General features: G+C 39.3%; 2 protein-coding genes across 4 annotated transcripts; both read left to right on the top strand.

Moving 5' to 3' along the window:
* Positions 1-96: 96 nt before the first annotated feature.
* sh3gl3b (SH3-domain GRB2-like 3b) lies at positions 97-7852 on the top strand. 2 transcript variants are annotated; one of them, XM_036568362.1, is made up of 11 exons: positions 97-266; positions 2637-2705; positions 2805-2877; positions 2973-3116; positions 4392-4525; positions 4720-4878; positions 4994-5097; positions 5186-5301; positions 5450-5482; positions 5895-5963; positions 6201-7852. In XM_036568362.1, exons 1-11 carry the CDS (start codon positions 222-224, stop codon positions 6407-6409), a joined length of 1155 nt encoding a protein of 384 aa, XP_036424255.1. In that variant the 5' UTR covers positions 97-221; the 3' UTR covers positions 6410-7852. The 2 variants fall into 2 exon arrangements, with proteins under 2 accessions (XP_036424255.1, XP_036424256.1); XM_036568363.1 differs by having other exon boundaries at positions 247-360.
* Positions 7853-7876: 24 nt separating this feature from the next.
* Positions 7877-14542, top strand: nedd1 (NEDD1 gamma-tubulin ring complex targeting factor). 2 transcript variants are annotated; one of them, XM_036568359.1, is made up of 17 exons: positions 7877-8053; positions 9171-9313; positions 9794-9888; positions 9990-10106; positions 10321-10461; positions 10583-10812; positions 10972-11173; positions 11469-11646; positions 11868-11987; positions 12138-12185; positions 12318-12428; positions 12610-12654; positions 12783-12946; positions 13124-13301; positions 13397-13499; positions 13651-13717; positions 13814-14542. In XM_036568359.1, the coding sequence occupies exons 2-17, from the start codon at positions 9178-9180 to the stop codon at positions 13916-13918; spliced, it is 2040 nt and encodes a 679-aa protein (XP_036424252.1). In that variant the 5' UTR covers positions 7877-8053; positions 9171-9177; the 3' UTR covers positions 13919-14542. The 2 variants fall into 2 exon arrangements, with proteins under 2 accessions (XP_036424252.1, XP_036424251.1); XM_036568358.1 differs by having other exon boundaries at positions 7878-8053; positions 12783-12952.
* Positions 14543-14715: the final 173 nt, after the last annotated feature.

Here is a 14715-nt window from a genome sequence, read left to right as displayed (position 1 = left end):
CACAGCGCACGAGGACTTGGGACAATGCGGCGGACCACAAAGGGAGTGGGCGGGGCGTATGTCGTACGCCCCGCCCACTCGCGTCTCCTAGCTGCTGCTCTGCTCTGCTCGGACGGATCCTGCGTGGATGGAGGATGATCATCATGGCTAGCGCTTCTTCACGACAGCGTCTTTTGTTCGAATGATTTTGTCTTGAATTTGGCGAAGACGAAAGCGTAAAGATGTCGGTGGCGGGACTGAAGAAACAGTTGCACAAAGCAAGTCAGGTAACAAGAGCGACTGTTTTCAGATCATGTAGAGCCAGTGTCTTCACTCCATCACTCACAAAGTATGACAACAACACTTCGACTAGAAGCTCAGGTCAGTCAGCTAGCTGGACTCTTTTTTCTGAAATTTGCCATTTGCTAGCCTGCATGAAGTAACTGTGTCAGCCTGTACACAAGTTGTCCCCTGATCCAGGCTGGCTCCGCCTCAGTGCCTCAATGTGGCTGTTCAAAGTCACGTAGAAAGCAAATTAAAGGAAGCCTGTGATAAAGTTAGCAATGTTAACCTTTGCACAGGTGTAACGCTTTTATTGAGGCGTGTGTTGGGAGCAATACGGGAAGAAAAGTGGGAGACTAGCAGCAGGACTGGTGTCCCACCTTATGTAATCAAAGCAGTGCACACACCTCACTCACCTTGTGGGCTCCAAGCAGGATTGAATTACTGCAGTAGCAGAAGTGCTGGACAGGGAGGGTCTAGGGGTTGGAGTGACTTTGCTGACAGGAGAGAAAAGCGCACCCAGAGCGTTTGAAGGTGTTGGATTGTTTCCAGCTTTTGAACTACACTGACATTAGGGACATTAGGTGTGATGTATGTTTGCTTTATGATTGCAATAAAAAATAAGTTTGAGCATAGAAAGTTGAAATGTGATGTGATCTTTCCAAAAGCTATGGAAGACTGCACGTTGTTTGTGAAAACAAAAATCCACCAACTGAAGGACAATCTCTCTTTGGCATAGAAAGAGTGCAGAATGGGAAAAGTTTTGTAGGCCTTGTTCTCTCACAGCAGACTGAATCCTCTTAGTGTTGTAAAGGCATTAACCGAGCAGCTGATATTGGTAACCAATTAGAACAAAACCAGACTTATACTTACTCTAATACTGTTTTTAGAAATACAGTCTCTCCTCAGCATCTAAGGACGTTGAATAGGACAAAAATGTGATATGAAATGTTCCACTTTCCTAAAGGGATGGTGGCCTGAAAACAGAAGTATGGATGATAGCCCCTCCACAAGGAAAAGACATAAATGGTTCAGACCTGATAACAAAACAGTCTTCACTTCCTTATGGCTTGACCCACTAATGCCACTAATGACAGAAAACCATAGAACAACATCAGAGCTGTGTAAATACTTGAGGCATCTTTCTATCAGCACATATACAGCCATAGAGAAATATTTTATCTGCTATATGTACAGTACTGGATTCACATTCATGATGTTCAGGTTTGGACTCTGTGGTGGTCAGTCCATTGTTTTGAAAACGGCTTTGTTTGATTTGCAGATGTTCTCATTTTATGTCCATTTCCTTTTCTCAGTAAGAGCTTCTTGACAGCTACACATCCTTTCAGACTCATAGTGTTGAGTTGTCTTCTCACAGTGGAAGGATGAACGGAAACACCTGTGGAGTTTTTTCAGATCTGATACAAGAGTAGAGTTTAATTTTCTCCTCCCTCTCAAAGATGAAAGCTTTAAGTACAGCATAAAAGACAGTTTTGGTGGTCTACCAGGTCTTGAACGATTTTTAGGGGTCCCATTTTCTCTACATATTTTAATAACCTTTTGAGCTTCAGTTTTGAAAGCTCCATTTTGTGTCTGTTTTGAATGGAAATTGAATTAATGAAGGGTTGTGCCTGACTTTTGCACTTTTCATTTTACTTAAAGCTCACAAATATATTATTTAAGTTCTTAAAATATTGTTATAACATCATATATCTATCAGTATAGCCCATACCCATAATGACAAGTATAGAAAATCTGTCACTTTCATAGACATGCTACTAAATGCTATTATTCCATTTCTATAGGTATAATTCATAAGTTCTTAAATAACATGATGGCATAGCTAAATGTGTCTTCATGACGAGGCAGGTTTGTAAATGTAATAATACAGTCAGTGTCTTTGGCACTGATGCCAAAGCAGTGTTGTGAACACTACTTATAATGCTTTATGTTAAAAATCCATTGTGCATAATAAACATATCTATAATGTGTTATGAATGTTTATAAATATTCATAGCCATGTTTATAATTTGTTGAGAATGCATTATAACATGTTGTGAATGTGTTTATAGATGCTTATAGACATGGTTTTCATAGAAAGAGTGAAGTTTTTGTACAAAGTTTTTTTGTTAAGATTTTTGTCTCTCCCAAAACTTTTCAACAGTCGTTTCGTTTTCAGTCTTGTCTTTCTCAGAAGTCCAAACAAAGTAAAACCACCTTATCTTTACAATCAGCTGCAGAGTTAAGAAGCACAATCACTCAACAATCAATACGTTCTGCTTAGTGTTTTCACTGCTGAACTTTGTACCCTACTTGTTCAAACCATAACAAATCAGACAGTGTCTTGTTTTTATTTTTTCCTTTTCTCAATTCAGCTGCTCAATGAAAAGATCAATGGAGCTGAAGGAACAAAGCTGGATGAAGATTTCATCAAAATGGAAAAGGTATGAAAGAATATTCATTCCAACTAAAATAAAGAAAGTGGCATGAATGTAAACCTTTCAAGTCCACAAAATGCTGTTCCATTGTTTGCTTTATTGCAGAAGATTGAAATCACTCAAAAACTGATTCTCGACCTCATTCCAAAAACCACAGAATACCTTCAGCCAAATCCAGGTTTGGCCATATGAGTATTTATAGTATTACTTAATATATGTAGAGAATTAAGGCTTATTTATCATCATTTCCTGCTTTTTGTCCTTGACTTTCAGCATATCGAGCAAAACTCAGCATGCTTAACACAGTGTCCAGGATCCGGGGGCAGGTGAAGACAGTTGGCTATCCTCAGACAGAGGGAATGCTGGGAGACTGTATGTCACGCTATGGCAGTGAGCTTGGCGTTGAATCCGCATTTGGTATGTTTTTCAACTGGAATGAATGTCATTCACCCCCTTGTCCATACAATCTATATTTGGAAATTAGCCTGCAGAAACAGCCTGTTCCAAATTACTTGAATGTTTAGCATGTATAGCATCCACCTATTCAGCCTACAGCAGGTTAGCCTCACCTATTCACACTGATGTACATTGATTGTTTCAGCCTGGACTGCATTTTGAGGCAGCCAATCCAAATAGAGAGCATTTGCATATATCAGTCGTAAATGTTAATTCTAAAACAAAAACAAAAACAAAAAACAACAAAAATATTGTAAAATTATCATGTAAAAATGAATTATGACTGTTTTTGGTACATTAACTCATATAAACATCCTAAGTGGACTACAGAGAAAACAACAGAGTACAAGGAAAAAGGCAGAATATAGGCCCATTAAAATCTAGTTTAGGATCTAATTACATTTTCAGTGGGAAAAATAATTTAATTTGTGAGAGTTTCTGTCTGAAATAGATGCTGTACACATCATTATTCTGGATTACTGTTTATTCACTGTTTATATAAAAGTTAATATGCAAACTCTGTTACTCATCATAATATCTAGCGTATTGGACTACTACTTCATCAATATGTTCAAAGGTAAACATACATAATTTCTTGCTGTCATGCAAAAAACTTGTATCTCCATTTTTGTCTTCTTTTTTTCGCTTTGAAAAATTTGAAAAACCCAGTTACTCTTTATCCTGTGTTATGATTTCATGATGAAAGGACCAATAGAAATGGTCTAAAATTACTCAGAAGTCTTGTTACTTTAACTTCCAATACAAGTTAAGAACGTTTTTTTCTTCTTCCATATTGTTACCATTTCAGATATGAGGTGTTGTTCCGCCAGTGACAGTATACATATCGAGATTTTACTGTAGTACATTAATATGTTTGTGTTGTGATTTCACTTCACAGTTAGCACTTAACCCCTTCCTGCAGGCCTCCCAATGGCTATTCCACCAGCAGAATGGAAATTGACTCATTGGATATTTTTATTAATATAATCCAATAAAAAGTTGAATTCAAAATAAAATTTAAATGTAATGTAACTATTTTAAACGTTTCTAATCTATTAAAAATTAATTCAAGGCTGAACTCAGGGACCTCCAAAATAGGTTGAAATTGAATTTTATGGATACTGTGAAATGAGGGTTAAATATTATGGTGAATATGTGTTTATCAGCACTGATTGTGTCTGCTCAGTCCAGCATGTCTTCTGTTGGAATGAGCTAAATCATGGTGTTGTTCACTAGGTTGTGCACTGGTGGACATGGGACAGGCTTTGAAGCAGATGGCCCAAGTAAGAGACTGCCTGGATGTGCGTGTTAAACACACCTTCATTGATCCACTTCAGGCACTGCAGGACAAAGAGCTGAGGGAAATAATGGTGAGTCTTGCTGTGATGATTCACAGAGACAAAATAAATTCAATTACGTGTTCCCTAATAACACTGCACTGTTTTCCTCAGTGCTTGTGAACATAAACAGAATTAGACGGCATGAAATAGCTGTAATACTATTTACAATCCTTGCCTGTTATTTTTCTTCTTGTTGTTATTGGTGATTCTTTTCTCTTTGGCAGTATCATCTGCGGAAACTTGAGGGTCGGCGTTTAGATTTTGACTACAAGAAAAGGCGTAAAGGGAAGATTGCAGACTATGAGATTAAACAGGCAATGGAGAAGTTTGCGGAATCCAAAGAGCTGGCGGAGAGAAGCATGTTTAACCTCCTAGAGAACGATGTAAGAAATTTGAAAAGGAGGAGGACATGAGAACATTCTAATAATTTTCTTTCTATATGGCACCAACTGTATTTCTCATGTGTATTTTTTAAAACCTGTAACATTAATGACTCAGGTGGAACAGGTGCGACAGCTGTTAGGCCTCATTGAAGCAGCACTGGACTATCATCGTCAGTCAAGCCTCCTTCTGGAGAACCTCAGAGGCAGTCTGCAGAGCAGGTCAGATGAGCCTCCCTTCTCACAACACAACTATCTCACTCTAGCAGTGATATGTAGGTTGTGAATGTGTCGTCTGCTCTTTATTCAGAATAACTGATGCCAGCAACAGACCAAAGAAAGAGTTCAGATCAAAATCCATCGCAAGTACAATGTGTTACACAGACATTTATGGATTTTCCACCTGCTCTTCAGGGCGATCTTCAGGTGCGGTGATATTTTTAATGTTTTCAGAGGGACATAATGTTCTGAAAATCCTCTAATCATACTGATTTTGTAGTTCCTCAGTCAGGTATTTGCTGCTTCTCATTAAATCCGGGCTAATATTATAACCTTTGTTATTGGATTTTTGCAGATACTGAGCTGACAGATGCTTTAAGTGAGAAAAGTAAGTATTTTTCTTACTTTTAACTGTAAACTATAGATGATAGGTGGTCAAATCTCGAATAAATAAACAAAGAATTACTGTAAATATATAATTGCAGAAAATTATTTATCATTTCACTTCTTGGTATTCCTGAAAAATGTGAAATACTGAATAAAACATCTTAGAATATAGTATTTCATTCTATGCTGTACAATTAATGTGGCAATGGTGAATGGTCATGTAAGTCTGAAGGAATAAAATCAACATTAATGGCAAAATATTAAAAATCAGAGGATGTTTTAGACGAAGGCAAAGTCATTACATTTTCTTGGAAGATTATGAGGAAAAAAGCAAAGTAAAAAGGTCCTTTTTGATTTCAGGTTAACTTTAACCTCATCTATATGCTAACATACTGTTTATTCATTCCTGCTAGATGTCACCCCTGTGGCCCACAGCCAGCCGCCCCTCATACCCCGAACTTCAGAACCTCCAACTTACAAAAGTGAGTAAATAGTTTATTGTAGAATTTAGATTCCTTCTGTACTTTTACAATCAGTTCACTAGTAACACTGAGCAAGTAAAATTGTTTTATGCCAAGATTTGATCTTGTTTAAAATTAATAAAAAACTTAAAAAACATGGTTTTTACACTTTATTTGTTTCATTGAGTAAGAAACACTTCCGTGTAACTACTGTTACACATCATTGTGGATCCATGTGAAGATATTTTCTCTTTACAGACGACTGTTATTCCACTCTGGACCAGCCTTGCTGCCGTGCACTTTTTAACTTTAAGCCTGAAAATCAAGGAGAGTTAGGCTTTAAGGAGGGAGACATCATTATTCTCACCAATCAGGTTGATGAAAACTGGTATGAAGGCCTGCTCAGCGGGGAGGCAGGCTTTTTCCCCATCAGCTACGTCGAAGTCCTTGTACCTCTGCCGCAATGACAGCAGGTCAGCGGTGCACTGAGCCATACAACGAACTCTCTATGAAGTCCCTGGTGTTCAGTCCAAGCTGTGTACTTCACTGATCAGCACCTTTATTTAAAGAATGTGCTTCCTTTTCTTCTTGAGTATTTTTCCACTATGCAAGTCACTGAATCCTGCCTTGGTCTCTATTTGGTCTTAATGTTGTACACTGTAGAAACCATAGTAGATCTGTACAATGCTTAGTATGCAACCAGTAATAAAAGCTGACTGGTGGTTTATGGTTAAAGGGCAATTCCACCAATGTTTAAACATTTCTGCACATGTTAAGATGTAAACAAGGTCATTCAGAGTGTTCTGATGTGAAATGGTAAATTAGAGAAAAATACAGACTCTGATTTCTTTACAGTGGTGGCGAGAGGAACTAGGAGACACATTATGTACAGAGCAGATGCAGCTGTTGAATCTACACATGTTAGCTGTGTTTGTAGATGCACTGTGGTAAATCTGTGAAAAGTAAGTTTTCTTTGGGGACTATTTTTGCATTACAACGCTCTGCACGCTCCACCATGAATGTATTTTGAAACACATGATTTAGGCCAAACCAAGCTAACCGTTTTATGAACTAACTTTCTTTAAGGTTGCTTTTAGAGGCATCAAACTCTTTAGACATCTCACCACTGTGAACATAGCCAAATACACTATACACTAACATTTTAACATAAATTCTGACTCTGTGAGTTTCTCTAGAACAAAGCATTTCACATCAAACCACTCTCAATAACTTTGTTTACATCAGGGGTGCCCAAACTTTTTGTCCTGGGGGGCCAAAGTGCAATGTTTGTGGTGAGCCGAGGGCCAAAAACACAAAACAGTACACAAATCAAGAAGGTAGATAAGCTTCAAATTGACTTTTTAAATATGCCCATATTTTATGACAGTACACATTACAATTTGTTACTAAAATACTTGAACATATTATATATAATATAATAATATGTTTGATTTCTCATTTGTTAAGGGGGTGAGGTTAGGGTGACTCTGTTGGGCCAAGTCAGTGGTCCTCACCAGCCAACTTCTGTCCGTGGGCCACTCCTTGGGCAGCTCTTGTTTACTCTGTAACCATTTAATTATGCAGATTTTTTATTTTTTTTTTTGGAAAAATCGGTGGAGTTGTCCTTTAAGGATACATTTTTGTAACCTTTGGCGGGACTCTTAAGTATTTTACTACCTACAACTGAATGTACAATTACACATTTTCATGTACCCATTCAAATTCATATTAATGTTATTACATATGCAAATATATGCAAATACACAGCATACACGAATACATGTGATACTGCTTTTTATTATTATTATTATAGCCATGCTGGCAATTACTGTGCGTGGTTATGGAGTCAGTATTTGCTCTTTGATTTATGAAATGAAAATGCAAATGAGGAATAAAAGTGTTATAAACGCGTTTCTCTCTGTTTGCGCTTTGACCCTGCTGGGGTGCCGTAGTGGCGGTTCCCTCCTCAGTCCGCACACTTTCAAACTGTTTTGTGTTATTCCGAAAGTTTAGCGAAAAAAAAGTGAGTAAACTAAATAACCGCGAATACTTTGCCAGCAAAACATATCTTGTTCCGTAACGCCAAGAGTGGTTTTACCCTTAAACTCACGGTAAGTAACTTGCTGAACGTCTGAAACACAAACACGGTTCAGAGATGTCAACTTGTGTTGGCTAGCATAACATTCACAGCTAGCTAGGTTTGGTTAACGGTTAGCTAAGTGTCAAAAGTTTACATACATAACGTGAACTTAGTTTTTTGTCTGTATATATGTTACACCTACATGCATTTAAATAAGCATGTTTAGCCTCATGTCTCTGCTGTAATGTAAGCATAACTAGATGCATAATGTTGGCTAAAATAGTTAGCTTGCTACGTTAGCCAGCCTTCTGTTGGTATAGCGTTAGTTATTTAGTCCAGGTTATGTTGCAGGCAGCCGTGACAAATTTTCAATTTTAGCATTTCACAGTTTATTCACAAAAGAAGACTAATCTAGTGAGAGTCCCTACACTACTCAAGTAACTTTAATCAGTTTGAGTTTTGACTGACTGAGGTGACTAAGGCGCAAGTGCTCTGTGAACCGTCTCAAGGCATTTATGTCGATATCTGAAATGTAAATTTAATTTGGTCTGTGTGCTCTGATCTTGCCGGAGCACAAAATCTGAAGAAAAAAAATCAAATCGACCAGGCTGTGAGGCTAAAAAATGTGTTTTGTCACTTAATATCTCACATGAAAACATGGGACGACTGATATTTACCAAAACATACCGAAAGTATAAAATCCAGATCTGATTGGGAATGGAGTTCTGAAATTTGCATCTAATCAAAACAATCGACATGGGTCCTGTTAACGTTAGCTGTTCATCTAAGGTTAGGGGTGCTAAATCCTGGAGAGCTCACATCAAACTCACCTAGCTCTAACAGGGTTGGAACTGAAGTTTGCAGGGTGGTAGATCTTTAGGGCCAGGACTGGGCACTTCTGACGAAGGTATAACCATACAAAATATCCAGGTGTGTAAAAGCTAACCAGCTGCTTACTAGTACTTGTTGCTGGACATGAATGGATTAAGTTACACGTGACTCATTCTTAGTCACTCTGTGGAACCCTGTCATCCATCAAAAGTAATTTGAGCTCAGATCTTTATATCAGCCTTGCGTCTGACATCAGTTTCCTGTTATTTATTCATTCATTTATTAATTTATTCATTCATTCGTTTATTTATTTGAAGTTCCACTATGGAGGAGGTGACCCGGTTGGTGTCGTCAGGCGACTGCCTGAAGATCTGGGACTCAGCCTCCATGACTGTGGTGGAGCAGTTCAATCCTCACAGTGCCACTCACCCTCTGGCACAAGTGTGCTGGAGCAGCAGCAGTATCCTTCAGGACTGGCTTTAAATTCAGGGACATATGTATGTGTGAACTAGCATGTCAGCATGAAAGGTTTTCATTTGAGTTAATATTTATACCATTCAATATTTTGCTTCAGGATATCAGTATTTTCTGTTGCTGGTACCTGTACAACAGCCTCTAAACTCTTATTAAAAGATTTAAAGCTACTGTTTCCCCACACATTCTTCACTGCTGTCCACAGACTGTCCACGGTGGATGAATTTTTGTTCTCCACACATTTCCCAACAAATACTTAATGAGTTTTACATAGACCCTGAATGTCACATAATGGTGTGGTATCTTACACTGTCTTTTGGAATATACATCATTTACTGTGGTTTTTCTGTCTTTAATTGAACAGACAGGATAAACATGCAAAAAAAACAGTTGCTACACTTCAGTGTATGACGTGCATGTAAGCAATACCTACACTACTTTGTGTTGTGCCTTAACAGTTGGTCAGATCAGTATATTGTCAGTGCCAGCAGTATAGGAGACAAGCTAGTTGTAACTAGCTTGAAGTCCTCACCAGTCCCAGTGATGGAGCTTGCGGAAGGGGTTAGTAGACAGACTGCACATTGGTAATAGGTGCTCACTCATAGTACCTCTTTTAACCCACAGCATTCTCATCTGTGCTGTATTTGGGGTTTTGTTTTCAGAAAAAACAGACACGGGTGGCACTAAACTCAACATCACAGTTTCTGGTCAGCGGAGGACTGGATAACACTGTTAACATCTGGGACCTGAAGACAAAGAGATTACATCGTAGCCTTAAGGTACCTCACCATTCTGTTAAATGTCAAAGCTCATTACGCATTGCAAATCTGTATGAATCAGCCATTCACATGTTACAGTTTATTAATTGGGAATATTGATGTAGGCCTTTTAATTTAAGTGCAGTAATCCAGTAACAGAACACTTCAAAAACATCCTAAGAATTAGTAAAACTGAGGCACATCTTTAATGTAAATCTATTCTTCTTCTGGTCAGGACCATAAGGAGGAAGTGACATGCGTATCCTTCAATGGTGGCGATAGCTACATAGCATCTGGTTCCACCAGCGGAGACATCATCCTCCACAGCATTACCACCAATCTCTCCAGCAAACCCTTTGGCCATGGGCCAAATGAGGTAAGCCTGTTCTGTGTTGACCACATCACATTTCCGCACCATATGACCCTTGTTAATTTTTATGGTTATGGATAGTATTTGTCTGCATAATTAGGAGTGAACCAGTGTTCTCTCTTTGTAGCCCATCCATGACCTGAAGTACTCGCTGATAAAGCGGTCTTTGTTGGGAAGTGTATCAGACAGTGGTTCTGTGGTGCTGTGGGATGTAAACACACAAAAGGAGCTGCACACGTTTGAAGGTGCACACAAAGCTCCTGCATCAGGACTGTGCTTCTCCCCAGCCAACGACTTGCTCTTTATCACAGTGGGACTGGATAAGAAGATTGTCTGCTATGATACTTCCAGCAAAATGTAAGAAACATTCACATGCATGTTGTTAGGATAATGACTGGTTTTAAACTAAGAAATGAGGACATATGGAAATTTGATCTTTATTTTTCAAACTTTATTTGCCTTTTGTTGCTGATTGAGATCATAATTTGGATGTTGGTCTTTCTTCAATTCCTACAGTATTTTCCGCAGTAAGCAAGTTGAGTCCCCCCTCACCGCAGTAGACTTTACTCCAGATGGTGCGGGGTTGGTAGTGGGCTCCACTCAGGGCCGGATCTACCTGTATGACCTGCGTAATTTGAGTGCGCCTGTCAAAACCACCACAGCTCACAAGACATCAGTCACCTGCATCCGCTTCCAGCACTCCAACACCAGGCTCAAGGTTTGGCACTGTGTGCTGTGTGCTTTGTAGTTAGTTGCAGCTATTTGGTAAACCAGACATTTAATGTAACCCCACTCACATATTGTTTGTGCTTTGCGCACCAGTAGACATACTACAAACATATGCACAGCCCCTTAAACCTTGAGGGTCTGTATGTGGTCTGACACCTCAGTTCCTCACTCTCATAACTACATCACCTATTAATTTCATTGTAGTTTCATAGTAGTTACTAAATAATAAGTATTAAGATTAATAACTGAATTCAAGATTTTAAAAAAAATAACTTTTTCTTCAGACCAGTAAAACAGCGTCCAGCAAGACGTCCTCATCGCAGTCTAACAAGAGAATCTCTACGAAGCTGGGTCAAAATCAGCAGAGTGGTCCTCCGACACCCACCTCTACTGTCCCTTCTGGCTTGCTTGTGCCCGAACACCAGCCAGGAGACCGAGGAGATGGACAGGCACAGAACACAGGTGCGTACTGTCCACTGTGTGGCTAAATTGGTAATATTTTATTTCTTTTGATGACTCTGTTGTGTAGCTCACATCTAACAGCATCTGAATTTTGATTCCTTCGGATGATGAGACTGATGAGATGGGAAATAGAATGATGAACCAATCCTAAACCATTATACCATTAACTGTTGTTATTGATAGTGAGCAGGATTATCCTTAAATCTGTGTTTCTTCTGTAGGAAGTGGTGGAGGTGGTGACATGCCGTCCAGGGAGGCTGAGGGTCAGCACAGCCTGGACAAGTTCAGCAGTGTGGGCCGAAACAGCCTGAGCCTGGACATTTTTTCACCTGTTGCTGATGGTATTTGCATTCTCTGTATCTCCTATATGTAGTTTGTGGACGATAATCGGAATGTTTTTATATGTATTGTCTGTCTGCCCACCTGTTTTTACCACTAATAGTTTTTGTTTTTTTATGTGCCTTTTCTGTTTGCAATTCTTTTCCATCCAGGTTTCAAAACACATGCTTTCAGTAGTGATACTCCAACATCAAGAAACGGTTTGTACCTTATAATAATGATATTTATGGTGCCTATACACAGTACAGCATTGTGAATGTGTAGTGAAAGTACTCAATGCTGTTATAGATGCTTACAGCTCAACTACTGTTTATGTTATGTTTTACCACTAGGAGGCACTAGCAGTGCTGATGTGTTCTTTCGAGAAGCCGAAGGCCAGCACAGTTCAGACAAGTACAAGGTCGGCCGAAACAGCCTGGACATTTTCTCTCCTGTCCGAGATGGTGAGAGAATTCTCCTTGTTACCTTTTTGTCTTCATTTGTAATAATTTGCAATGCTTTCTCTCAACAGCAACGATACAGTACTTTTGTCAAATATCTGCAGATAATTGAGGACACTGTAATTTTTTTTTTTTCAACCATTATTGCATTCAAATTGATTTCTCATGTTTCACTATCCTCCAGATTACAAAGGTCATAGATTCAGTGATGCTTCAAGCGGAAAGAAAGGTGATGTTTCATTATCTGCCGAGTAATTACAACACTTCATGATAAATTGGCATTCTCTTGAAGGAACTGTATTTCTAATAGCCTTTATTCATGTATTTATTCATGTACTTGTTTGTTTATACTTCCAGAGTTAGATTTTTTGCCTCAGTACCATGGCTCAGCTCAGCGCAAGAATCCACTGGGCACGCCTGGTAGTCGCTGCTACAGTCCACTTTCTGCTGTCCAGACGCCCCCAGCAATCAAAGAGGAGGAGCCTGTGACATCGCCTGCACATACAGACACACAGAACAATGTAATGGTCAGTGACATGTTTGAGAAAAAAACAGCAACCCAATTTAGGAAAAGAGCTTTGCTGATCTTTGTATCTGTAGATGTTAAGTATTCTGTAGCTATAGCTACTTAAGTAGAAAAAAGCTTTTTGGCTAGTTCCAAAGCTGAGGTATACTTAAACATTTTGGATGATGCCCAGGTGGAGAAGAATAACGGTCCCCAACAGGACGTTATGACCACACCCCCTGCATCTCAGAGTACACGCATTCAGTCAGTGCCTCCATTCAACACCCCTGAGCACAGTCAGAGGAGAGAAGTGCCATCCCAGCTCACCTACGACTCGCCAGTGAGTAGCGGCCAGCCCATACCAGCACCAGGTATGTGAATAGGACATTAGAGATATTTAATCACATGTGAGTGACTTTGTGTGAAAGATGAAAAGGAATGACTTTTGTCTATTTGTAACCTGAAGACGCAGCAGCTGCATCTGGTGCTGGAAGTAGTGGAGCACCACTGACCTCAGTCCAGATGAATTTTATACGCAACATGATCCATGAAGCATTAGAGGACTTCAGGTGACTTTTGTTAAATTATTTGCATGTCCAGTTGACATGAAACATGAGCAAGTGGCCAAATCATGCTGTGTTTGACTGTGGTTTGTGGTTAAAGAGGCTGCTTTGTCCAGCCATTTGTAACCCCCTGCCCCCTTTCTGTGATCTTTTACAGGGATACATGCCATAGAGACATTATAAATCTCCAAGTGGAAATGGTGAGGCAGTTCTACATTCAGTTGGTAGGTATTAACTCCATCCCCTTCAAAAAGTTCTCCTCCTAACACAGTGTAGTTTTGCTTCGAATGGTCTTTTAAATTAATGTTTGGCTGTTGCAGAATGAAATCCATGGGCTCATTGAGAAATATTCAGTGAATGACTCTCTCGTGGAAGAGATCGAGAAGCTGAGGGAGGAAAACAGACGACTTCGAGCAAATTACTAAGAAGCACTTTGCTACCCCTTAGACGTGGTAGAGTAAACATCACACTGGGCTCGGTGCAGGGGTTAGGCCCGCAGCCTGTAGTGGCACTACAGCACTGTCCTGGGTGAGGAAGCAAAGGGAGAATGTCATACTTCTCAGCTGATGGCTGAAGTATGCACTCATTCTCTCAGGACCAGGGCGCATATACTGTTTTGTATGTCATACAAGTGCACATTTTTATTAGGCTACAGAAGGTCTTTTCTACCATTTACTGTGCCTTCAGAGACAGAGAATACGCTTGAGCTTTTCTTGCCATACTCTGCATTTTTGCCTACTTTTATAATAGACTGTTTATAGCAAGCCATTGATATTGACGAGTGTGAATGTTGTGTGGTGACAAAATTTGAAACAGGGATTTTTGTACCCCTGATTTTGCTGTGTGAGTGTGCTCCAGGTTGTATAATTGTAATTCATTGTTGTATGCCTGTGGCCAAAAATCAGTGAACATGGTTATTTGGCACATCCAAGGGTGAGATGCAGACACAAACATGAAGTACATGTGAACACCAGCTGGTTTCATATAATAAGACGTTTAAGTGACCTGTTATTAAAAAAATAATAATAAACTACTCTGCTTACACTGCTTATAATTGTATTTTGCCGTCACCAATATTTTTTGTGAGTGTGAATACATTTTTGCATTGAACATCCATGCTTTGGATGAATTACAATTTTTAATCACACTTGTTATTATTTGATGGGCTTCGTTTTATCAGACAAGGAAGTATGCTGCATAACGTATCACTTATGATTTTATT

Source organism: Colossoma macropomum, unplaced genomic scaffold (assembly GCF_904425465.1).
Source record: "Colossoma macropomum unplaced genomic scaffold, Colossoma_macropomum, whole genome shotgun sequence".
Classification (NCBI taxonomy): Eukaryota; Metazoa; Chordata; class Actinopteri; order Characiformes; family Serrasalmidae; genus Colossoma; species Colossoma macropomum.
This window is presented reverse-complemented; position numbering and strand designations above follow the sequence as displayed.